General features: G+C 49.9%; 4 protein-coding genes across 4 annotated transcripts; 1 reads left to right on the top strand and 3 right to left on the bottom strand.

Annotated features, from left to right (window-relative positions):
- Positions 1–127: 127 nt before the first annotated feature.
- BDP81DRAFT_441918 (short chain dehydrogenase) lies at positions 128–1,175 on the bottom strand. Its single transcript, XM_060591635.1, has one exon. The coding sequence runs from the start codon at positions 1,074–1,076 to the stop codon at positions 297–299; it is 780 nt and encodes a 259-aa protein (XP_060438132.1). The 5' UTR covers positions 1,077–1,175; the 3' UTR covers positions 128–296.
- A 12,109-nt stretch (positions 1,176–13,284) lies between these two features.
- BDP81DRAFT_441903 (acetyltransferase) lies at positions 13,285–14,454 on the bottom strand. Its single transcript, XM_060591634.1, has one exon. It carries the CDS (start codon positions 14,106–14,108, stop codon positions 13,593–13,595), a length of 516 nt encoding a protein of 171 aa, XP_060438131.1. The 5' UTR covers positions 14,109–14,454; the 3' UTR covers positions 13,285–13,592.
- A 3,662-nt stretch (positions 14,455–18,116) lies between these two features.
- Positions 18,117–19,692, bottom strand: BDP81DRAFT_455539 (FAD binding domain-containing protein; the record flags this gene model as incomplete). The annotated part of the gene is made up of 2 exons (XM_060593071.1): positions 18,117–19,544; positions 19,603–19,692. 2 exons carry the CDS (start codon positions 19,690–19,692, stop codon positions 18,117–18,119), a joined length of 1,518 nt encoding a protein of 505 aa, XP_060438130.1.
- Positions 19,693–21,858: 2,166 nt separating this feature from the next.
- On the top strand, positions 21,859–24,025 carry BDP81DRAFT_400485 (uncharacterized protein; the record flags this gene model as incomplete). The annotated part of the gene is made up of 3 exons (XM_060588696.1): positions 21,859–22,251; positions 22,369–23,567; positions 23,776–24,025. The coding sequence occupies 3 exons, from the start codon at positions 21,859–21,861 to the stop codon at positions 24,023–24,025; spliced, it is 1,842 nt and encodes a 613-aa protein (XP_060438129.1).
- Between the last annotated feature and the right edge of the window lie 2,146 nt (positions 24,026–26,171).

Raw genomic sequence — 26,171 nt, 5'->3', positions numbered from 1 at the left:
CACATAGCCGCGGAGCCGGCGTGTGCGGCTCGGACGAGCGGCCGGGATGCCGCCGCTCACTTCTCGACGGCCACCGGGGAAATCCCGATCAACCGTACCAGCAGAGGGCCAAGACCTGAGAAACACATGCTGCAGGGTCACGGTAACATCACCCAGGCTCTTGAGGCACGAAGTGACTAATTATGTGGTCGATCAATAATATCATGCGAAAAGTAAGCTTTCTTCACCAGGTATCTTTTTTGATCAACCACGGCCTCTCTGCTGGTGTAAGTTGACAACCTCAAGGTAAGGAACATCTACGCGACAGGAAGCTTAACCCCAGTCTCCTCCTCGAGCAGCTTCAACAGCTGGTCTTGCCTTTGCTTCTCCTTTGTGAATGGCACGGGATTGTCCTCCTGTCCGGGAGGCTTGAAGTACTTCCCAGTAACATCTCCAGCACCAATTCCCTCCGCCAGCAAAACGTAGCTCGCCACTCCATCCTCTGCCTTTTCAGGCGCGCTCGAACCACCCATCTTGGTCGGAACCCAGCCAGGATCGACCGAGTTACTCTTCACATCCGGCCACAGACGAGCAACGGCGTTGGCCAACGTGGTGACATGCAGCTTCGAGTCGCAATACGCCTGCGTCTCATTCCACCCTCCCTCTCCGCGCTCGCGCCACGTCGGATCGGTGAAGCTGGTGTCGCCGCTCTTGTGCAGGCCGGAAGAGATGTAAACGATCCTCTTGGGCTTGTTGATCAAGGATGTGAGTATATGGGGTGCAAAGACGTTGACAGCAGTCAAGCTTGGCAGTCCGAGATCGGTCTTGCGGTAGGGCCCGCGGTAGAGGCCGGCGTTGTGGATGACGACGTCAAATGTTCCCAGCTTGTTGGCATCCTCGGCGAGTTTCTTCACCTCTGCAATCTTGGAGAGGTCGCCGATGAGAACTGTTTCGGCGCCTGGCACGGCCAATTTCGCATCTTCAGCTCGCTGGGCGTTGCGGGCGTGAATGACGACTTGGTGTCCGTTCTTGAGGAGAGTGCGGGCGGCGACGGCGCCAAGTCCGTCGGAAGAGCCTGTGATGAGAATTCGAGCCATTGTGTCGATGTTTGACAAAATTCTTTTCCTGTCGAGATGACTGTGATAGATGTGATATTAAGTAGATCGCAGTCACGTAGTTTGAGAAGGCAACTAAGGTAGCTGATTAATAGCGCAAGCGGACTGGAAGGTTAAATCCGCGCAACTTCAATAATCGCGAGTCGCGAGCGGGGGTCCGAGTCCGGGCGTAGACTGTGGGGTTGGGATTTTGAACACGATTAAAGGATGTGAGACTCAATCACGTCATCCCATTATTGCATTAATTACAGACTTCACCAAAGATTCAGACACAATCCAAAAAATATGTCTTAAGTTCAAGATCATTACCTCGATTTGAGATGCCGAAAACGAGTTCTGCCATAGGACTAGATAACGATATACTAAATTACAAAAGATCAAATCTTGAGATAACCATCGAGCTTTCCTCACACAACCTATGACGACCATCACTCTTCTATCTATTATCCATCACCACGACTATCCTTACCTCTCACAACTCTTTATTTCAGTGAATTCACCATCGAACATTCATTGAAAGCCTTGGAAAATCGATGCATGTAGTATTATCTAATTAGACTTGTTAACTAAGGGCCAACTCATACGAAGTACCTATCTACGAGAACGACGAAACTGCCCAATGCCCACGGATACGGCCTAACTCCAGATGAATGGGCCTCCAGATCCCTCTGCAGGCAATACTGATAGTTTTAACGGCAACTTCAGTCTTAACGTGTCTATCTCAAATATTTCGAGCGCACTGCTTCCTAAATGCCAATACGAAAAATCATGTCCTCCCCAAAGTCTGTCCAGTTCGAAAATGAAACTTGAGAAAGGACGGCCGGCAATATGTACTTTGTGGTCCATCTAGGCTGTACAGCCTTTTGGACTGCCATGGCAATCACGCCAGAGCAGAAAACCTCGAGGGTTCTCAGGGGAAGGTGCACATTACACCTGCCCAACATGTAAGGAGATGTGAGCGCGTACCCAAGGCCAAGCAAGATGACTGGCAGATGTAATGTAGGTTCACCTCAGGACTCGGTTGTTTTTTGATGGGCACTTGCTTGATTCCTCCTCCTATCTGGCATTCTCATAGATGTACTTACACCACATCTTTTCTACATGTCATGTTTCCGGTCAGGAATTCTCGACCTGTTAGGGTGGGAAGATACCAGAATCACCTCACAACATGCAATACATACTCCCCCGAAGGGCCAGGCCGAAGCCTACTGGTACGCCCTGATTGGAGATCCGGGCGCCTTTGAGAAGTTCGAGCGCTTGACGCGGTACTTCGAAACGCACTCCCTGTGAGGGGATAGCGAGCCCGAGATACCACGCCTTACACTTTATCATATACCTACCGATACCTCTTGGGCCATAGCCCTACCTCTACCCTCCCTCTCCCTCCTTTATTTTTCCCGATCTACTCGAGATAATACTGGAAAATAGAAAAATGTACTCGTGGGCAATTACGCCCGCGAGGGCCGGCCTTTTCGTTATAGCCCGTCGTCTGTGGACGATGTAGGGCTACTTAAGGCCTATTCGCTTCTGCCGAGTTAGGAAATCCCTGCTGGCGTGCTTTTTGGAACTGAACGGACCCTAGGGATTAGCTAATGATCTCCACTGCTCTAGGTACGAGAAGAAAATTGTACATTATAGATTGTCTGACTTGTCGTACGCTGTTTAGATAGCGGCACGGTACATCATATGCCCAAAGGGCGCTCTGGTTGATCGGGCTTAGTTAGTTAGATAGCTAGGCTCCTGTCCCTGATTATTTTAAATACTACTAACGTACCTGCATAGCGAGCGACGCATCATAGCGAGCGACGCACGTCCTCCCAATTCTACCCTCTTCATCTTTAGGTCACCTTTTCTCCACGTACGAACATGCAATCCTCCTCAATTGAAAGTCGAATTACCCTTGCCCTCCAAGCTATTGAAAAAGACCCGAAAATGTCTATACGAAGAGCTGCCTCTATCTATGAGGTCCCTGAATCAACCCTCCGCCACCGACGCGCTGGACGCGTCGCACGAGGTGAAACACGACCAAATTCGATGAAGATGACTATAACAGAAGAGGAGGTGATTCTTGAACGAGTTATTGACCTAATCGATCGAGGGTTCCCTCCGCGACAAGAAGACGTACGAGAAATGGCCGACCAACTCCTAAACGCACGCGATGGGACGCGTACTGGACCGCGATGGGCAGAGAACTTCGTACGACGCGTCCCTGAATTGAAAATGCGGTTTCAACGTCGAATCGACTATCAGAGGGCCTTAGCTGAGGATCCTACGATTATACAAGGCTGGTTTGCACTTGTGCGAAACACAATTGCAAAGTATGGGATACAGGATAACGATATCTATAATTTTGACGAGACTGGTTTCCTGATGGGAATGCTATCGCACGCAAAGGTTGTTACGACTTCTGACCGTAAGGGAAGGCCTCGTACGAAACAGCCTGGCAATCGAGAATGGGTTTCTGTCATTCAGGGTGTATGTGCGGATGGCTGGGCGCTGCCTCCGTACGTCATCGTAAAGGGCAAATATCACCTCCTCTCGTGGTATATTCATGGCCAATTTCCAGCCACATGGCGTATCCATCCAAGCGAAAATGGATGGACGACAAATGATATTGGCCTAGATTGGCTAAAGCACTTTAATCAGTGTACAAGGACTCGTACGAAGGGCTCTTATCGCCTCTTGATCCTTGATGGCCATAATAGCCATAAATCGACTGACTTTGACGAATACTGCAAGGAACAAAACATTATTGCTCTTTGTATGCCTCCCCATTCATCACACGAGCTTCAGCCTCTTGATGTTGGGTGCTTTAGCCCGTTAAAGTACTCGTACGGCAAGGAAATCGAGAAGATGATGCGGATACAGATTTCCCATAGTACAAAGGATGACTTCTTTCCTGCCTTTAAAGCAGCATTCTTTACTTCCATGGGCGAAAATAACGTACGAGCTGGTTTTAGGCAGGCAGGCCTTGTACCTTTTAACCCTGAAGTGGTTATTTCTCGCTTGGATTTCAAGCCAAAGACGCCAACACCATCAAACTCACGGCCAAGCAGCCAAGGCTCCTGGGACCCAAGGACACCAATTACAGCACTAGAGGGCGTACGAAGTGCTACCTCCCTTAAAAGGAAGATCCAAGCACATCAAGGTAGCTCACCAACAGCAATGTACGAAGTAATTGACTTCCAGGCCAGAGGTATTAGCAAGTTAGCCCATAGGCTTGCTATTATTGAGGCTGAGAACCGTAAGCTTCGTACGGGGATAGAGGTACTAAGTAAGCGCCGGAGGGCAAAAAAGACCCGGCTACGTCTTGGAGGGTCACTTAATAGTGCTGAAGCAGAGGCACTACAAGTAGAGAAGGGTGGTGTTAATGCTGGAGGAGAGAATAACCCTCAGAAGGAGGGTCGTACGGAAGGTGCTGAACCACGCGCGCGACGATGTGGTAATTGCGGGAAGCCTGGACATAACGCACGAACCTGTGAAGTGGTTTGGGATAGTAATGAGGAAGAGGGTGATATATAGTTTTAATTGATTTCGTACGTTGTGGCTAAGTTAACTTATACATAAGGTAGAAAGGTTTGAGAGAGTGCGTCGCTCGCTATGATGCGTCGCTCGCTATGCAGGTACGTTACTACTAACGTGAATGATAAGCGAGTGAGACAGACAAGCGAGTGAGACACAAAACTGCGCCGATGATGCTTCAACACAAATGGAGACGTTTCTTCCACAACACATCATGGCGTCCAGAAGTAATGAGTCAGGCATACAGCTGGCCCTTCAAGCTATCAGAATCAATCCAGAGCTTAGTGCACGGGCTGCAGCTACGATCTACTCGGTCAGCCATGCAACATTGAGTCGACGATTGAAGGGCTCTACATCTCGAAGCGACAGGATACCGAACTCGAGGAATCTTACTTTACTAGAAGAGCAGACGTTAGTTGATCACATTCTCGATCTAGATACCCGATCATTCCCTCCCCGGATCCGTGGTGTGGAAGAAATAGCTAATCGACTACTTACTGATCGCGACGCGCCTCCGGTTGGGAAGCGCTAGGCCTTAAACTTCGTCAAACGACAACCACAATTACGGACGCGGTTTTTTCGGAGGTACGACTACAAGAGGGCCCAATACGAGGATGCAGAGGCTATTCGCGGCTGGTTCGCTCTTATGAAGAACACAATCGCGAAGTATGGTATCGATGAGTTTGATATCTACAACTTTGATGAGACTGGCTTTATGATGGGCCAGATTGCATCTGGCATGGTTGTCACAAGTACTGAAAGGCGTTCAAACACAAAAATGGCGCAGCCTGGTAATCGAGAATGGGTTACAGTGATTCAAGCCATCAACTCGCAAGGCTATAACGTCCCGCCGTACATCATCGTTGCAGGCCAATATCACCTCTCAACCTGGTATACAGAGTCAGGTTTCCCGGACGACTGGGTCATTGCGACGTCAGAAAACGGATGGACAACAAATGAAAGAGGCCTAGATTGGATCCAGCACTATGATCGTCATACGAAACCACGTTTGAGAGGCCAATATCGCCTCCTCGTCGTCGACGGGCACGAAAGTCACCACTCAACAGACTTTGAGCTATATTGCAAGGCAAACAAGATCGTTACACTTTGTATGCCGCCTCATTCGTCTCATCTACTCCAGCCCCTTGACGTTGGGTGCTTTGGTCCGCTAAAGACGGCGTATGGGCAACAAATTGAGGATAAGATGCGGCGGGGCGTAACCCACATCTCAAAGGAGGACTTCTTTCCTGCATATCGCAGCGCATTTAGTCAAGCGATGACTGAAAAAAACATCCAAGGGGGTTTTAGAGGAGCTGGGCTTGTTCCTCTGAGTGCAGAAAGCGTCCTATCAAAGCTGGATATCCGGCTACACACTCCAACGCCTCCAGCATCACTACCACAGACACCTCCGCCTTGGGTTTCAAGGACACCAAACAACCCAGTAGAGGCAAGCTCTCAATCCAACTTTATTAAGAGTCGGATCACTCGTCACCAAAGCAGCTCCCCAACCTCTATTTGCGAGGCTGTTGAACGACTTTCTAAAGGTACAAGAGGCATCATGCACCAAGTAGCCTTACTTAGATCTGAGGTACAGATTCTTAGAGACGAGAATAACCAACTCAGTCGACGACGGAGAACTAAGAAAACACGCCTACAACATGGAGGAAGTCTTACTGTAGCTGACGCAGCAGATATACAGTCACAGAAAGATGTGACTGCGCAGGTTCAGGAGGAAATGCGTCGTACTAGTGGTCGCAAACTGAGGGCCGAGACAGGTCAGCGACGGTGTGGCGTTTGTGGTCACCCGGGACACAATTCACGGACGTGCCAGTTTATTGAAGAGATGTCTGAAGATGAGGATTATGAGTAGTTTGAATTGAATTGATGCTGTTGATGTTGATATGGAAGCCAGTTTATCTCATCGGCGCAGTTTTGTGTCTCACTCACTTGTCTGTCTCACTCGCTTATCATTCACGTTACCTAGAGGAATAATTATTATAATAGCCTGGTGGTCTGCCCCTGGGTGTAGGTATGGGCTAATATAGTGTTACGGCCAGCTAGTCGTAGGGGTAGTTTGCAGAAGTTGAGGCTGCGGAACTGGTAACAGTAATCGTAGTCGGGGATAGCTTCAGGGAAGCTATGTCTGTCAATCGTAAGGTAAGGTAAGGCTTCGGTGATCAATCGTAGTCTTGTCAAGGTGATAGCTGAAAGCGGATGTTAATCCTGATACGAAGTTAATTGCTGAAGAGCTATGGAAAGTCTGTCCTAGAGCCCGGCTCGAGTCCATCCTATATATAAGTCTTGATTCTGAACATATCCTTTATCCGTATGTTTACCGTACGGATTCCGTATTCTGAATATACGGGGTCCGTACCTTAAAGGTGATGATGATGATGATGATGTATTTAACGTCTGGTAACAAAAGGACGTGCCGGGCGCAATGCCGACATGGTCTATACTAATCTAAACTAAATTACAGGCTACCGTCTTCACCTAACGTTACCTTAAAGGGACGGACTCCGTATTCTTGGTATACGGCTTTCCTTATCTTATTATCACGTGACTTGCTCCATAGTTCTTCCGTTCCGTAGGGTGACGCATGTGTTCCCATAGTTCGTGCACTTATGGTGTGCCCTAGTCGCCGTGGTCCTGCGGGGCAGGCCCTGGACTTGGTCTTGCATGTTGGGTCGTAACATATAGGCCTCTATAAAGGGGATATTTGAAAAGGTTAGATCGAGGGTATGCCCATGAGTATGGGTTGGAGCCCCAGCTTCCCTAATAAATTCCAGATTGTAGCCTTCGGCCTATTCTTCAATATCGTCTCCCCGGTTCCGGCTACGGGCGCCGGGTTCCCAGTAGGGACAGTAAGTATTAAAGTCCCCAGCTATAAGGGCTCCTACTGGCGGTTAATAGCCCAAGAGGGGCCCTCGCCCCCGCAAGTGCAAGTTAATCAACAGAGTATTCGAGTCCAACAAGCAAAGGGATGCCATCACCACTTCCCAATCGAGTAAGTCGACACCCCATAGAATTGTTGAATAAATTGATGTCTTATATACTGGCCAATAGGAGGCTGTAGATCAGCCCCTGCCCCATTTATTTGGGCATGCCCAGTGACGGAAACTATATGTACCCACAACTACCTAAATACAGTAGAGGGATCTCTCTTTTGTATATGGCGCAACGGTACAATTCCGAATTCTGTCACCCAGCCACTGAAACATGCCAATATTGCCAACCTCGCCATCACATATGTTATGGAGGTTATTCAGACTACCCTCACCATACCAGACGAAGGCGGATCTTCCTGAAAGGTTCATGACAGGTAGATAAGATCATAGTGATTCGAACGGTTTATTTAACGTTATGATCGGACGTTATTTGGAAAAGATTTGTATTATCACACATCACCCTCATCATTTACCCCTATTACCTTACTGAGCTTCACGATGTCTACTGTTGCTGTTGCCTCCTCCTCCTCCGCCAACGCGTATGCGGTCCTAGGCGCCCCGCGCCTGCCGATCTCTACGCAGATCGAGATGGCCCTCACTGTCCGTATCCCTCCGAATCCCACGATTAACGACCTATATCACATCGTCGTGGGCAGTAAGAGGTACATCCTCGAGCAGCAATTAGCTCGGCTGAAAGGCCGGGGTCGATCCAGCTGGATTCGAGATCATGGCGACTTCCTTGTTGAGGTTATTCAGGGCCAGGCTGGGCCCTCCTTTTGGAGTTGCCGACGATGCGACTTAAAGGGGTCCCCTAGGGTATTTGGCGCTGCTGCCACTACTGCTGCGCAAGAGCACTTAGTTCGGTATGTTATCCTAAGCTTCCTGCTCATATAAAGTCTACTCTAACGAGGCTGAAGTGCCCATCGCATCTGCAAGATCTCAACCCTCTCAGATGAGGATTCTGACGCTGACACCCAACCCTCCTCATCAGACCCATCGACCCCTCCTCCATATAAGAGGGTGCGCCTCAACAACAGTAATATTCCCAAGGCTAAGATCACGACTCTAAGGGATCTCTGCGTTGCCTCCATTGTCTCCCCCGACATCCCTTTTACCCACTTTGAGAACAACTTCCTCCAACAGATCTTACGGTACTATAGTAACGAGGTCGCCAACGAGGTCCCATGGGGTTATACGTCTATTCGGGACCGTCTCCAAGACTTCTGCCGGCGCGGAGAGGGTCTCGTGACGACGGAGCTCCACCTAGCGGTATCGAAAATACACCTGTCATTCGATCTATGGTCGTCGCCCAATATTTACGCCTTTATGGGCGTCACGTGTCACTTCATCGATGCCAACGGCACGTTACGGTCACGCCTCCTAGGCTTCTCTCAACACCATGGAGATCATAGCGGTATTACCCTCTCGGAGACCCTCCTTAACGTCGTCAGTCGATATAAGATCCGGAACCGGATCGGAGTAACTGTTTCCGACAACGCGACTAATAACGACACCTGCCTCCGTGCCTTCTATCGGGATATATATCCCGAGATGACGGAGACGGATGTCCAGGCCCGGCGTATGAGGTGCTACGGCCATATACTTAACCTCGCGGCCAGGGCCTTTTTATTCGGCGCCGATAAGGAGACCCTCGAGGCTGAATCGGAGTATTACCGGCTTGTTCAACGTCATGACGATGATCTCGATCTCTGGCGGAGACTCGGGCCCGTCGGCCGGCTTCGGAACATCGTCAAGTACGTCCGGGCCTCTCCGCAACGGACCGAACGGTACCGGAAGGCCGCGGCCGAGATTGACGGAGACTCCGATTTCCGGATCTTCTCCGAGTCGTCCCGTGAGGTCCAGCTTATCCTGAATAACAACCCTCGCTGGAACAGTACGTATCTCATGATCGAGAGAGCCATCAAGAAGAAGAATGAGATCCAGGCTTTTATACTATCGAATAACGACGACGACGACGTCAAACAGCATATACCGGAAGCGGATCTACTGTCTTCCGACGACTGGAAGGTTCTTGCCGAGATGGAAATGATCCTGGAGCCTTTTTATCGCCAGACGAAGAGGTGTGAGGGCTGGGGGGTTAAGGATGGGCATGGTCGACTGTGGGAGGTCACTATGGGTTTAGAGTACCTCCTTTCGCATCTCGTCGACTGGAAGACCTACTACAACTCCACGATTTCTCCTCTAGTTGACGATCCTTTTGAGGACTCGCAGCCATCTCAAACCCGATCCGGAAGGCCCCGTCGTCGTCGGTATAACCAATAGGCCCTCCCAGATCACGTGCGTGAAGACTGGGCATCTCCAGCCTCACGAGCCGCCTCACGATTCGACTCTCTCGACGAGAAGTGGCAATCCTTCCTCCGTAGTAGTATTGAGCAGTCGTGGCAAAAGCTCTTTTACTACTATGACAAGTTAGGGGAGTCACCACTGTTCTCTGGTGCAATCATTCTCCATCCGTCATATGGGATCTCATACTTACGAGATGTATGGAGTGACGACCACCAAGAGGGATGGGTCGACAAGGCTCAGAAATCCCTCACAGAGTACTATGATAAGTGGTATCGGCAGAACGGCCCGGAAGAGAGTATCTCCGGCCACAGAGGGCAGCGCGGAGGCCTTGCCGTTGACCCCGGGGCTCGAGATGATGACGACAGTCACTTCCGGCAGTGAGTTAATAGCCGGCGCCGGCAGACCCCACCCCGGATGGATGAGCTCGATCTCTACCTCCGTCAACCTCCGGAGGAGACCTCCGAGCCCTTACGGTGGTGGCTGGACCATTCGGATACCTTCCCGACCCTCTCTCGGCTCGCGATCGACATCCTCGCCGTCCCAGCGATGGCGGCCGACTGCGAGAGGACTTTCAGTACTGCTAAGTTAACCCTCACGTCGCAACGGATGAGTATGAAGCCAGAGACTATAGAGATTCTCCAGCTGTCGAAAAACTGGCTCAAGAGGGGGGTTATGCTGCAGAACAACGGCTTTGGACTACTGGGCCTATCGTGAATAGCTTCATATATCTCCCGCTTAGGTAATTGTAGACCACGTGTTTTTATATGGCGATTGATTGAATAACTTGCAAGTTAGCCAACTAATCAAAAACACCAAGAAAAATCTCATCAACAGCAAGTATGGGGGTCAAAATTGACTTGATTGCACTTGCGGGGCCGCTGAAGAGGGCACTTGTTGTATTGTTTTTAGGCTCGCCCGGCGGCCTATAGATATTTATAATAGTAAAGTTATTAACCTTTACCCATACGATATCTCTTGATTAGGTAGGTCTTTGTTGCTATATTTGCAGCCTTAGACCCTTATGTATATAGGTTATAACCCTAGGCCTTGTGTCTCTATTGTTCTAGAAATCAACTAGTATATAAGAGTTATAACCTAGGTGTGTATTGATTTGCATCTTATCTCTATAGCCTATCCAGGGCTCCTAGATCAGTACTATATCGATCTGATCCGCCCAGCAGAGCTCTAGGAGAGCTGTATGAGCTGGGCTTCTCTTCCCCACGTTACACTGGGCGACTCGTAGTACCCGTGGGGAGGCTGGCCTGAGCCTACTGCTCTGAGTCGAGGTCGAGGTGGGTGTAGGCATTAATAACGTTATAATCAGGCTTCTGCGCCACCCGCTGAGCCCTGCTGCTTGAGGTAGCTAGGGTAGGTTAGCTGGGTAGGGGGGGTAGGACTGGGTCGTCAGGGGCTTGCAGCCCTTCTGCTTCAGCCCCCTTCTCATCTTCATCCATGCTGCTACAGCTAGCCGTATCACTAACGTCCGCTACAATAATTAAGTCCTGGGTAGGGGTAGGGGCGCGTAGGCGCTTTGAGCCGGGCTGATAGCTCGTTAGGCTATTACTAGGTTGCTAGGTGTTGCTGGCTTGGGTGCCAGCCTGGCTGCTCTGATAGAGGGCCTCATAGGCCTTCTGACCAGCCTTACGGATCCGGGAGAGTTCCTTCCGGTCTGGGAGGGTAGGGGAGCCATTAACCACTAGGGGCCTTACTGGACAGCCCTTATGGTTAGCTTGGAAGGGGCCGGAGCAGTTGGCGCACTTCGGTCTAGCTATGCAGGGCCTAGTCTCGTGGGATCCCAAGGGCCTGCTACAGTTGCTATAGAGTGGCTGTCGGTGATAGTATTGGTTCGAATGGTATCCCTGGTATCTAGGATTATGTCTGATTAGGGTCTTCTTCTTTTGGATAAGCTAAGACCTGCTGCTTTAGTTAAATAGTCTAAAGGGTGGTACTTCTATAGAGAAGGAGATGACCTAGGAGACTTTGTTTATAATAGGGTTTACACCTAGCCGGGACTGCTGGGCCCGAGTAGGCTTACGTCCTGTTTGGGTAAGGACCTTATCTTCTACTAGAGTAGCTAGGTCAAGGGCGTCGCCATTAAGAGTCTATATCTTAGTAGGGTAACGTGGGACGACGTAGGTAAACTACTTAGTAGGGGTCTTAACCTTATAGGCTCTAAGATACTCTGCTAGTTTCTGTTTGTTTGTAAGGAGGGCTTGCTAGACCTGCTTATTCAGGGGTCTTAGTGAGTAGCTAGTTGTAATATGGTAGATGTGTGGGATATCTGCTAGCTGGAGCCTAAGGGCCTGGTAGATTGTCCGGCGTAGGGCGAAGGGGGCGTGCTTCCTAGTAGCCGGAGCCGTAGTCTCGTTACCTATAATTGTTGGTATTCCTCTCACAGGGAATTTGGTTCGAACCGTAGGGTCCTGGGGGTGACGAAGTATCAATATCTCTGTATTGATTGATTCTGCGTGAGGAGTAGAAGGGAGATTCCAACCGGAGGTTGGGTGGGTAGTCGAGGTCTAAGTGTACCCCCTCGAGGTGGCCCATGCTCTGCCCCTACTCGCGGCCGAATTGGACTTCCAATCCGACAATAATCCTCTTTAAGGCTTGAATTATATAGGTTATAGCTTCTTTTATAATCTGCTTCCTAGGCCCCTTAAAGCAAGAGATCACGTTATCTACAGACTAAACAATAGCTATAAAGACGTCCTTTCGGGCTTTATAGTGCTTAGCCTCTTTATTAAGAGCTGTAAGGATAGCTCTAGTAGCTGTCCTAGTCATAGTCGAGGGCCCCTTGGCCGTTAAGGGGGTTATTATTGGGGCGTCGGGCTGGCTTCCTACGAGGCTGGGCCTTGGTTTCGCGGCGGCGTTTAGCCCTTGAGGATGGGGGCGGCTCTGAAGAGGGTCTAGAGCCTCGATCAGGGCCGGCCGAGGAGGCCGGCAACGGTCCAGAGCCCGCCGGAGGTTACGAGGCCATCGCGGGAGGGCGCCGGAGGAGAGGTGAAGGATTTTCAGTTGTTAAGGATTTTGGTGGTAGCCCACTTATTACACTAACAGTAGATGCAAAGAAAAATTAGGCGAGAGGGAAGTTGAGGAAAATGTGATGTGCACCAAAGTAGAGGCATTAATCGGATAGAACATTCTCTTTTATGATTTCATCTGCTCTGTGGAGTCAAAATGGCCTCAACACCGGACCTCCCATGCAAGCGTCCCGAAGGCAATGTGCAGAAGTCTCAACCAACACGAGTTGACGGACCCTGTCAACAGCAACAGCCCTCTCAAGCATACATGGGACGCAGGTGTCGGTCGCTACCGATACCCGTGCGGCCATGAACGGCCGAAGCCAGAACCATCGCCAGGTTCTTCTAAAGCATCATGGAAGCGGTGGAAACAATTGTATTTCATTTTGTGGTTGGACGATGAAACAGTAGAAATACTCTAGGAGGCCAAAACATGTGCTGGATAATATTAGACAGAGCTATTGGTTGTTGTATGTAATAGACGACAAAACCATGAGGGAATAAGCTCCCACCGTCCTCTATGTTGAGCTACCAAGAAGCATTGACAGCTCAGCTAGGCCCATCGAAACATTGTTGACTCTTTCGGAGTGTATCCGATCACCGCGGTGCGTGTCCACCAGAATCTCCGGTCAAGCGCATCAATGATCTAGAATCTTCTCTAGCAACAATGGCCAGTTCGCATTGCCTACTAAGGATTGCGATCATCCGCTGAGATTTTGGCTCATATGTGTCGTTTGCCACACAGCATCGTCTCGGTCAACATCCAGAACGACGAAACCCTGTCTTTCCCAAAATTTGATCGCTCCCGGTAAAAACGGATGAGTGTGAAGATACAATTGTTTCAGGCCCGCCTCGCTCGCCGCCTTCTTCAAAGCCGAAACCAATCGGGATGCTAACCCGCCGCGGCGCCAAGCCGGAACGACGTAGAGTCTCACAACTTCAACGACGCCGTCGGGTAGTAGAGTGAGCTGAGGAAATCGGTAGTCGAAGTGTTGGTATCCAACAGTCGCAATGATTTGGTTGTTTGATCGCGCAACTATGAATGCGCCATCTGGGTGGTTGAAAAAAGTCTCCTGGAACGTTGCGAGATCTTCCTCGGCTTTCTTAGCGCGCCATTGATCATCCAAATGCGGGAACATGTCTGCGCGTGCTATCTGAGTGAGGTCCAAGATTTTTGGGATCTCATCGATCGTCGCCGGCGATATTTCGATATCCATATCTTGAGGCGGGCTGATTCTGTTGGCTTATCGCGGCTGGTCGCGGGAGTTGATAACTGGATGTGGTGTTCGGCGGGGTTGTTCGAAGCAATCCGTGGTCGGTGATGAGTATGTCTGCGTGTAGCTCAGGAAGTCAAATGAATACAAGACAGAGAGATCTACAAGAAGTTAGGCCTTCTCTTGATATTTAAATCCAGTGCTTAGTAGATGATTATGTTTGGGAGATTGATTAGATATAGCGAGATCGGCGCATTCATTATCTCGCCGTGCCCCACAAACTGCTCGCTTGCGCTCAACTCGAAGGATAAAAGCTGACTAATAATGGCCTCACAAGTTTGCTAAGGCGCGACCAATATTGTTTAACCAGGTTTCCCTTGCGAAATGCTAATGTTTTTGTCACGAGTGATTTCGCGATATTCCTCGTATAAAATTTCTCGAGAAAAAGTTGACTCTGATGCTGGATTCGGTGTGAACCTGGATGGTTTTGTTGTCAACTTACTTTAAGCTTACTTACTAGTAACTAAGTACTTGCCTAGCTGTAACCTGCCAATGACGCCTTCCCCACAATGGTGTGATAATGCAGACTACCTGTAACAACACTGAAGAAGTGGAATTCTTTCCATGCTTAATATACAAGCAATTGGCCTGGGCGGGTTTTACTGCTGAGGTTCCATCCATCCAGTTTCAAATTTCAGAACACATCCGAGTGAAGTATCGTCAGAGTCAGGAGGGTCTAGCGAAAGTTTGGAACCGTCTCGCAAGATCCTTTTCTCGACTCCGAGAAGCCATTTGAGCTTTGGAAGACACCGTGACCTCTCCTCCACGAGTTCGTTCACGTGACCATCAATGTCCACGTTTTCTCCCTTTCGATAAATATACAGGCACAGGTGCTCCAGATTGGGCGGCAACGCATCAATAAGCCTGAACGATGGGTGCTCAACTAATATGTCCATCCGCCGACAGTCATTGTAAGTCAACTTACCCATTTTGGCCAACCCCCCCCCCCCCCCTTTTGGCCACCCCGAAAATCCCTCCTAGCCACCTCAATATTATCCTAACCCTATTTTTCTAATGACCATAACAATTGCAATTTTCGTCTAAACATATTCGTCTTTGGCATACTTATTTACTGGTATATAATGGTCTTGTACGCTAAAATTAAAGTTAATTAGGCTCTTAATGCTATTGTAAACGGTATTTCGATTAATAGGGCCTCGATTAAGTAGGCTATCCCATCGAGTACCAGATAGCTCCATTTCTGCCAAGGGCGGGGTAGAGCCAATAGGGACTTGGGAATCTGTCGAGTCAACCAATAGGGTAATAATACCTCTGTTGCCTATAAATCTTAGGTATGCTATAGGTACTAGTAGTCCCCTTTAATATATAAAGCTATATTATAGTCCAAGTAGCCCTTCCGCGTCCTTTTCTTTTGTATGAGGCTATTCCTAGATATCTTAGTTAGGGTCTGGCGGGCCCTTGTGTTACGCCCGCCGCAACTTGTCACTGTGGGCGCGTAGCTATATAATGCAGAACAAGGGAAAATGATGCGGAGTCATCATTATCGAAGCTTTTGCTTTGTGCCACAGTTGTGTTACAACCCAACATGCATAACAAGGCCAGGGGGCCCGCCCCACAGGCCTGCGGCGGCTATCTACCTGATATACGCAGAGAATCCGGGAACTCAGGTGACTCCTCATGGAACGGAAGAACTATGGAACAAGTCACGTGACGATAAGGAAAGTGAGCACACGATAAGGTGATCACAGTGATCACCCAAAGTGAGTGAAACTAGCGGACTGGCAGACAGCCCTCGCCAGGGTCGGCTACGAACCTAATAAGACCAAAGAAGAACAGGCCCTCTCCTTTGCAGGCAGGATGGCAACTTTCTCCAAGCGGGACATTGTTGTCTACACTGACGGGTCCCAGATGTCGGACGGCAGCAGCACCTCCGCCGGAGCAGGCTGGGTAGGGTACCAAGCTACACGGCAGATCTTCCGCGGATCCGAACCACTCGGCTCCCAAACTGAGGTGTATGACGCGGAGGCACATGCTGCGTATCACGGCCTGGTGGAAGCCACCCGGGCTCCTACGGCTCGTATGGCAGATAACGTCCACATCTGCCTCGACAACCTCGCAGTCGCGGCTAGACTATACTCCCAGAGCACAGGAAGCAGCCAGGCTAGATTTAGGGCCTTCAATAGGCTCTCTTCCTCCTGGACTCGGAGACAAAGAGAGAGCTGGACAACCCCCGGCAGGGTTTATGTTTGGTGGTGCCCTGGGCACACGGGAGTACCAGGAAATGAAGAAGCGGATGCTCTAGCCAAGGAAGCCTGCAAACTAATCCCAAAATCACAACCACAGCCCTCATTAGCGCACCTAGAAAGGCAAGCTAAAGCAGCTGCCTTCCAAGCCTTTGCCAGAAAATGGATGTCGCAATGCCCTCGGCAATATGCCGACCTCGAGATAATTCTTCACCCCAAGCCGCCCGAACTCCGCCTCCCTCGGCACTTACTAGGAAGGCTATACGCAGCAAGATCCCATCATGGAGACTTTGCAGCATACCACGAGAGATTCGCTCATCAAGATGCGTTGCTCAACTGCAGCTATGGGAAACCCAAGACACCAGTCCATTTCTACTTCTGCAAGCGTGGACGCAAGGCTATACCGCGCTACCTCCGCCAACGTATGGCCAAAGCAAGCATTGATTTCTTATTAGGTTCTGCTAAGGGAGCCTCTCTTCTATGCGAATGGATAAAGGAGACCAATTTCTTTTACGAAATTTGCACGAGTCATTAAACAGGAACGTTAGGTGAAGACGGTAGCCTATAACATAGTTTAGATTAGCATAGACCATGTCGGCATAGCGCCCGGCACGTCCTTTTGTTACCAGACGTTAAATACATCATCATCATCATCACCATAGTTCGTGCACTTATGGTGTGCCGTAGTCGCCGTGGTCCTGCGGGGCAGGCCCTGGACTTGGTCGTGCATGTTGGGTCGTAACATATAAAGAGGGCTCAGGAGGACTCTAGCGACCGTTTTGTTAGTACTAGTTAACTCGCAAGGGTCGAATTACTTAGTAAGGGTAGTGACTGTATTATAGTGGTAGTGGAAGGTAGTTAATTAATTGAGTATAGTTGGTGGTGATGTTTTGAGACCAACTTTGATGTGGTGGCCAAAAGGGGGGTGGCCAAAAGTGGGTAGGTTGACTTATAGGGTTTACGATCAGCCACATCAATGCCCGGATGCTGATGCTCAGATGTGTGAGTGCAGTGAAGTCGTGAAGAGATCCTACCTAGGTGTATCAGTTTTTCCTATCGTCCGGCAAATCGACAGAATGCAAAGGACCTGTGCTGTTCGCCTGATCTCGCAGGTATCACTCATTGTCTTCACCCTGCTCTACTTGGGCATTCCACCGAAGGAGACATTGTCAAATGGATTCCGCCTGAGTGTATGTGGTTCGAAGCTCGAGAAACGACACGGGATACAATGGTAGTAGATGGTCCGCAGAGTGGAGATCTGGAAGGCAACTAGAGGAGGGGGGCTGATGCGGCGTGAAGATATCACGCTGAACATTAGGGAGGGAATCAGATCTGGTGTTCAAGTTCGGATGCAATTGCAATAAAGACATCCGTGACGACTTCCTTGTATATGGGAGATCGCTTCTCATTTCATACCTTAGGAAAGTAGGACGCCATCGGGTTCGATGACTTGTGAACAGGGACCAGCTCCTTTGCAGGGTGGCTAACTCAGGTTAGTCTCCGAGCCAATTGAGCTTTCAGCTGAACGTGGGTTCAGGACTGGGATCAATCAACACAACAATTGTAAGGTTCCAACGGCGCGGTCTTCCGAGTACTTTAGTGGAGTTTCCAGCTGCAGTCGACAGTGTTGATGAACGCCAAGATTCACAGGATTAACGCTACTTTACGCCTAGATCTTTGGTATGAGAGAATCGCAACACCGAGTACCGAGGCGCAGTGCCCCGTGACTTCAACAACCAGCGAATATTTACGCCTTGAAATAACCCCTCCAAAGGGTTTCAAATATCCTGGCCGGATCGTATTTCTCAGAAACCATTCTCAACCGCTCATGGTTCTCAGATCCATAGCCCCCGTATACGTCTTGATGCCGACCCGCGTAGTTCATGTAGATGTACTTTGCCGCAAGACCTCTCTCCTCTGCAAGAGCATCAATTTTCTCAATCAGCTCTGCGACGCTGCTTTCTACGAGGCAGTCCAGTTTGGAAGTCTCCCAATGCGTAACGACCTGGATATGAACGAGCGGGCCTTCTTCAGGTCTTAGTCCAAGCGCATTGCCGCCATTCTTCTGCATCGCCTCGATGATGTTTGTCGATATTGGCTGGTACACGAACAGAGGTGACAATGTTGTGTTAGTTTTGCCGGCAGCAGCCATCAGCTCTTGGGCATGCTCCTGCCATAGCAGGATGATGTCCTCAAGGAATTGGGCCGAGCCCTCTTTGAGGTAAACCGAGGTGCCCGACCATGACTTGCGCATCCCGTAAGGTTCTGAGAGATTGATCGTATGAGTGGTAACATTAGCAACCAGCGTCGTTGTTGAAACAGCCCCGGGAACGGCGATCGCGTTAGCAAAGACGGGCGGCACGTCTTCTGCCGTCACTGGAGGTGTGGCATGATACATGTAGTTCGCAATGATCTCGCCATATCCTGGAAAGTTCGCAATGACGAAGAATGTGTGCGCGTCGTGATCTGATGGTAGGCCGTCGACGACCAAGTCCACAAAGGCCGGTACGAGATCCGCACTTGAAGAAAGAGTATAGATGGGATTGTAAAGCCATACATCTCCCTGCTCAAAGGCGACGAGGTCGAATTGGGTCACGACGCCAAAGTTGGAACCTCCACCTCCGCGAAGCGCCCAATATAGGTCCGGATTCTCAGACGTCGAGGCATTGACAATCTTGCCAGATGCCAGAACGACCTCGAAGTTGCGTACGTTGTCGCAAGCCCATCCATACTCGCCCGAGAAGAAAGAGATCCCGCCTCCTAGGATGAGCCCGCTTACGCCGACTTCATTCACCCTGCCCCCGACGACGGCAAGACCCTGTGGGTCAAGGACTTGCGACACGTTGTACCAGCGGTTTCCAGGACCGATGGACACTGTTTGACGGTCATCTGATACAGTTACCTGGTTGAGCCGTGCGAGGTCGATGGTGACACCATCTTCAATATTTGAACCGCCTGCGAATGCCGTGTGGCCACCGCTCTTGACTGTGAACTGTGCCCCGAGGGAAGTGAGGATTTTTATAATGTCGGAGACCTCTTCTGCGCTTTCGGGCGTTATGAAGCAGGCTGGATGAATCTCGGATTGTGGTGCCGACCAGTAGTTATTCGAAATGGCATACTGCGTCGAGTTGGGATATGACACTTTGCCTGACCAATTATTGGCGAGAACGCTGCACTGAAGTTACATCAGCTTGTTGATCCGACACTCAGGGTTATTTGGAACCGAGGCATACTGCGTCGTCAGATCTCAGAGTAAGTAATTCTGCCGTTACGCTTTTCTGCAGTGCAGCCACGGACGCCAGTCTGACGAATGAGGTTCTCATCTTGGCTAATACCTAGATACAGCCCTTGAGAGGGATGGGTGTACGGATAGGCGCAGACTTTCAAGAACGGTATATCATCCCTGCGCAATGAGACTCGAGACTTTCTCACTCTCATGGGGCAGCACTTCATCTTTATGTTTCATTGAAAAGGAAAGTCGTTGTGTTCAAGGTTACATGAGCAAACGAGCTTGTGGTCGACAATCATTCCAAAGCCCTCCGCCAAGCACGCCAGCGAAGAAAGGACGTCAACGGCTCCGCATATTCAGCGGTGATTGGTGTGGGTATTGAAGCTTAACACAGCTCACCCGCGACCAACGTAGCGGTCAATGAGACTAACGGCTTCAGGCTGGTGCTGATGGTTCCGGTCGGGATCACATTCGCGTGGCGCGGGTTGGAGTAGCTCCGGCATGCGCCTCTGCCGGGGTCGATGGTCGGTTCCCAGCGTTTGGCAAGGAGCAAACATGAAGAATCGTACCATTAGTGGCTGCTAAAGCTCTAGAGCATTCATCTCGGATAGGTCTCATCCGGCGCAAATAAGTGCACAACGTGGGCAATAGTTGATTACGTGGATCTAGAACACGTGCTGCGCCGTCGATCCACGTCGTCAACCACCATTCAACGAGAAATGCTTTAAATGAGAGCACGTTTGCCAAGAACATTTGAAGACATGGGTGTTGGTCGTTGGTGCCGTTGAGCAACTTCATGTGTTCGATGTGTGTTTTCATTCCTTACCGGGTTTCCGAAATCAAAATCAGAAAGCAAGCTAACTACATGTAACCAACGAATGAAACTTTGAACACGTAGACAGTTAAAAAGACAAACACATAAGTCAACCTACCCACTTTTCGCCATCCCCCCCTTTTCGCCCACCCCAAAAATGCCTCCCAGCCTCCTCATTATTATCCTTGTTACGACCCAACATGTATGACCAAGTCCAGGGCCTGCCCCGCAGGACCACGGCGGCTACGGCGCGCCATATATGCAGGACGGGACAGAACATTGGAGAAACCCCAGGAACGGAAGAACTATGGTACAAGTCACGTGATGATAAGAGATAAGGATAAGGATATACTAGATATAAGTTATCTAAGTGATCCTTGGATAACCAGGATATAAGCAATCCAAAATATCCAAACAAAGGCACTGTCCAGCGCAAAGGATATGTTCAGAATTAGGACTTATATATAGGATAGACTCGAGCCGGGCTCTAGGACAGACTTCCTATAGCTTCTTCAGTAATTAACTTCGTATCAGATCTTATAATCGCTTTTAGCTAGTTATCTTCCCTGAACATCACCGACCGACTTTTCGACTTCGCTCTCTCAGCACCTTTGCCCCTTAAACGATCGAAGACTCCCTCGAAGAGACGAAACGACCATTGGGTAGCGATGTATAGCCACGGCTATATACAGCTATGCTCGTTACAGAACCTAACAGCAAGCCCTACAACCTAGTCTTACGAGGTTTTGCCCCTTGTGGTTTCCCTTGTGGCGGTATTACCTATTACGATATACTCCGGACGGTTACTGGAACGTTGTGTAAACCAGAAGCCTGCGGGCTCTGGGTCGAAGGATAGGAGATACTGGCGGAATTGCGTTCTAGGGACGACCATAGCACTGTCTCGGGCAAGCCAGCGGCACCCAGAGACAGGTTAAACACATAGTTGCCTTTGGGCACGATTTGGAGGACGAGCTGGACTGTATCTAGTGATAGCTATAGGCCTACGGCCCTCCACGCCATATACCCTTCGGGAGGTCTGCCGCAAGGGCGGCTGCGCCCTTGCCGCTACGGCGTTAAAATACAACAACAACAATTCCCTGAATATATCTAGATATATATATCCTGAGAACCTTTTTGACAAGACTACCATTGATCACTACCTACCTTACGACGTACAGATATTGTCACGAAACAGGAATGGTATCAGCACTTGTCAAGCATCTTGCCACGTGCTTTCTCACGTGGATATCACACTCTCTTAGTATATAGACTGCTCTCATGTGCTCATTCTAGATGGGTTACTTCAAGCCACTTTAACCCACTTCATATGCCCATTGCTGCGTGCCATAACTCGTGACAGTTATGAGCCCAGCTCTTATTAAGATTACTTACACCCCGTTGTACGAGAAAACGCACGTTACAACACGATCCTCAGCATCTCTCAAGATGAGCGAATCTACTTCCACTTCCACCTACGAGAATGTGAAGCTCACGGGTAGAGACAACTGGACCACTTGGTTTGAGGCCCTACAATTGCAGTGTCAAGGACTCGGGGTTTGGGACTACGTCGACCCTGACGGACCGGATCTCACGAGCGATTTACACCCAACGCTGCTCATCAATCCAAAGCATTTCGATGTAACTGTAATCGAACGCAACGCTTCTGAGCAATCAGCATACGACATACGACTCAAAGAGTTCACCAATGCCAGAGCTGCCTGGGAACGAGCCCGCGATGCTCTTCCTACGCACGATGAACACGGCATCCCACGAGCTATAGCGGAAACAGATCAGACTTCAAGAGGCACCTGGCCAACAGTTCCAGCTGCTGCCACTATGGTCGGAGAGCAATTCCCAGTTTTGGCTCCTGTGCTCCGGGTTCACACGATCGAGAGCATTCAGTGAGAGTGGGAATTTGAGCAGAAATACGAACACTCTCTCACTCCCGCACGCCAGAACAAGCTCACTAAGCTCGGTATCATCGACAAATGGATTAGACGTACAGTCACGTCGCCCATTCTCAAAACAGCAATCACCAAGGCGAACGCCCCGGGTGTCGAGAACATCCAAAAGCTCATCAAATGTATGAAACAGGAGCTTGCGCCATGGAAAGCAATGGTCAAGGACTCTGTTAGACGCGAATACCGTCGGGTCCTTGCCAAAGCCAAGACAGGAGTCAATGCCAAACAGTGGTACGACGACTGGCAGGCTGCTTACCTGCGCGGGAAGTTGTACAAAATTCCCGAAATCGAGGAAGAGACCGCCATACTTGACTTCTTACATGCGGTTCGAGTCAGGCTCAATCCAAGCTGGGGCCAACGCACGTATGAAACCATTCGCGAGTCAATGGCTGAAGGCCGTAACGTTCCAACCCTCGACCAAATCGGTTACAGGTTCGCCTTGACTTTCGACGACATGACAACGAAGAACACCACAGAACCAGGGGGTGCCTACTCAACCTTCGCAGGACGGTCCGACTCTGATCAAAACGCATCCAACAAGCGGGTTTCTAACTGCCCCTGTGATCGAAGTCATCGATGGAAGCCCGTCGAATGCCGATGGGTTGAAACAGCTCTGACTAGCACAACGAAACAAGGCTCACCTTTGCGGTTGGACGAAGCACAGACCACGATTATACTCGACGCAGTCAAGTCCAACAAATGGAAATCCCTACAGTCTGACTTCAAGAAGCTTGGATGGCTTAAGGGAGATGGTACACCAAAGAAACCACACACCCCGAAAGCCTTCAGCAATGCCAATTCTGCTACATCGTCTGACAAGGATAATGGACACATAGTCGCAGTACTCATGAAGGGTCACGACCAAGAGTCCAACGCAATCTTCAGCGCGCCCATGGGTAGTGCTCATCCACTGTCTATGAGTACAGTGATGGACAGCTGTGGCGCCATGCACCTAGTCAACGACAAACGCCTTCTTGAAGCAGGAAGCTATACGCTATCTGGTGATGATGACTACGTCGAATCAGGCACCACCACACTTCCTGTTACTGGTCGAGGAACCCGCATCATGAGAGGGGTTCTAGATGGGCCAAATGGGAAAGGCACTGCTGACCTGACGCTCACCAACGTCGCTTACGTCGAAGGTTTCCACGTCAACATAGTCTCTGAGACTCTACTTCGAAGAAGCGCACTCTGGTACTGCGGCCTGGACTGCACCATGAGAAAAGGAACCCTAGAGAGCAATAGCATTATCAAACAGCTGGTCAGAAAGGACAACCTAGTCTTCCTCGAATACAAGAACTCTTCCCTTTACCTATCTTCCGCATACCTTACCCGTGTTCTCAGAAGCCCAGCTGGCATGATGATACCAGTTAACCGGGGCAAATACCGACATTCGTACCAGCGAACACGAGAAAGGACTGATGATGCTCTTCTTTGGCATCTCAGGACCGGACATCTTGGACCGAATGCACTTCGTCAGCTCATATATAAGACGCGTGGTGTGCGCATTAGACCGCCTACACAAGTCGAGTGCGAAGCCTGTGCAACAGCTGGAGCAAAACTCGTTGTCTCAAGAGGACGCTCGTCAAAACGCGCCTCACGACCATGGTACCGAGTGCACTGGGACCTCTTCGAATTCCCAGCTTCTCTAACAGGGAGGAAATATGTCCTCATAACGTCAGATGAGTACACCGGTCAGATACGAGGATTTCCACTCCTCACCAAGACGGAAGACGAAGTGCTTTACGAGCGCTTCAATTAACCGCGGAGGTAATAGAACCTACAACAACTGGCTCACAAAATCAAGGAGCACTCGGCGAACGAGGTGCCGATAGCGAAGAAACAATTCCGCATGCAGAAATCGTCAGCAATACGGAAGTCTCGCGACAAACCTCGACCAACAATCAGACGCACACACAAGAACTGGTATCTGAAGAGCCACTTCCAAGCTCAATCACGCTTCGACGTGGAAACCGAATTCGTACGCCTACACAGCGGTACGAAGGAAGTATCTTCGCAACTCTGTCATCCTCAAGCACGAGAGATAGAGACTACCACAAGCGTCTCTGGGACTGCTTCTTCTCAACCTTCATGCCTGATCAGCGGAAGGCCATAGAGGAAAACAGTACCGCACACAGAACCCTTCACATGGTGTTCCGGGGAGCAATTGAGAGACTACATCTCAAGCGCCCCAGCCTTGGACAAAACCTACGGCTACACAAGGACGACCTCGTCAACCCTCCAAACAAGTTCAGCGACATCCAACACCTTCCGCCAGACCTCAGAAAGCTGGTACGGGAGGCTATGGACGTCGAGATAAATCATACACAAGGGCGGTCGATGGCAACCGCCCTTCACAGGCAACGACCTACGAGCTATTCCGAATGCGGGAATCCCTTCACTTCAGATGAATAGGTCGGCACAACAAACGCGTGTCACCACGTCCATCACCCCTTACGCGATTTGCTTTGTTTACACTGCGGCCAAATCGGGCCTTCTCGAAGCTATTCAGAGATCCCATCCCGTATGGGCAATTGTCCTGTATACAGGCCAATTGGGGGGTGTGTCACGAAACAGGAATGGTATCAGCACTTGTCAAGCATCTTGCCACGTGCTTTCTCACGTGGATATCACACTCTCTTAGTATATAGACTGCTCTCATGTGCTCATTCTAGATGGGTTACTTCAAGCCACTTTAACCCACTTCATATGCCCATTGCTGCGTGCCATAACTCGTGACAGATATAACCTACTTAAGACTATTTAACAAAGTATAATAATTATCCGATTATTACATCCGACTATTATTATTATTAGTTCCGCAACCTCAACTTCTATAAACATACTGTTACGACCCAACATGCACGACCAAGAACAGGGCCTGCCCCGCAGGCTTACGGCGGTTACGATACGCCATACATGCACAGGACAAGGGGACACAAGGCACCCTCTCACGGAACGGAAGAACTATGGAGAAGGTCACGTGATGATAAGATAAGGAAAGTCGTATGCCAAGAATACGGAATCCGTCCCTTTGAGGTACGTGCAACTTCTGAACACATACCTCGAAAGGTATCCACTGTTAGTAATTGTTAAGGTTATAGAGGGCTACGGCCCACTACACTATCATCTCTCAACATCAGCCCATACGAGCTAAATTCCACGACTATGGCGGTCTCCCTAGGTATAGGGCCATCGATCACGGTTCACGGGGACGCCGGTATATCTCGGCGGTCGGGACGAGTCCGGAAGCCGACTATAAAGGTCAGAGTAGTTAAGCAGGTTAACCACTAGGATAATTCTGAGCTCAAAGACGAGATCAATAAGCTTTCGAATCTTATCCAGGACCTCCTACGTCAGGACGCCGAGAGGGAACAGTTTTTGAAAGACTATTTAACGAAGATCGAATTCTTAGAGAGAGAGCTTTAGGAGGAGAAACAACGTTCAAACCGGCATCAACGTAGTCTAACGAGGTCTATACACGCTATTAACACAGGGCCTAGCGAGACTGACCTGAGTTCCCAGGGGCATCCCTTGTACACAACCCAGAACCAGCCGCCCCTAGTCCGTTTATACGCGGCGGCGGAGAGCTAGCCACTATCTAGAAGACAGGATAAACCAACGCCAGCCAAATAAGCCGCAAAATAAGCTATAAACCGGGCGGCCTTAAAGGATCTACGCGTCTTCGCGCGTCTATCGCCTGAAAGCCCGCTTCGGAACGAGAAAGCCTACGACATTTACATCTTCGTTCGGGAAAGGCTAAGTCCCCAAGCCCGAGAAGCCCTCAAAGGGATTCGA

Source organism: Colletotrichum phormii (genome assembly GCF_030913505.1).
Source record: "Colletotrichum phormii strain CBS 102054 chromosome Unknown BDP81scaffold_38, whole genome shotgun sequence".
Taxonomy (NCBI): domain Eukaryota; kingdom Fungi; phylum Ascomycota; class Sordariomycetes; order Glomerellales; family Glomerellaceae; genus Colletotrichum; species Colletotrichum phormii.
This window is presented reverse-complemented; position numbering and strand designations above follow the sequence as displayed.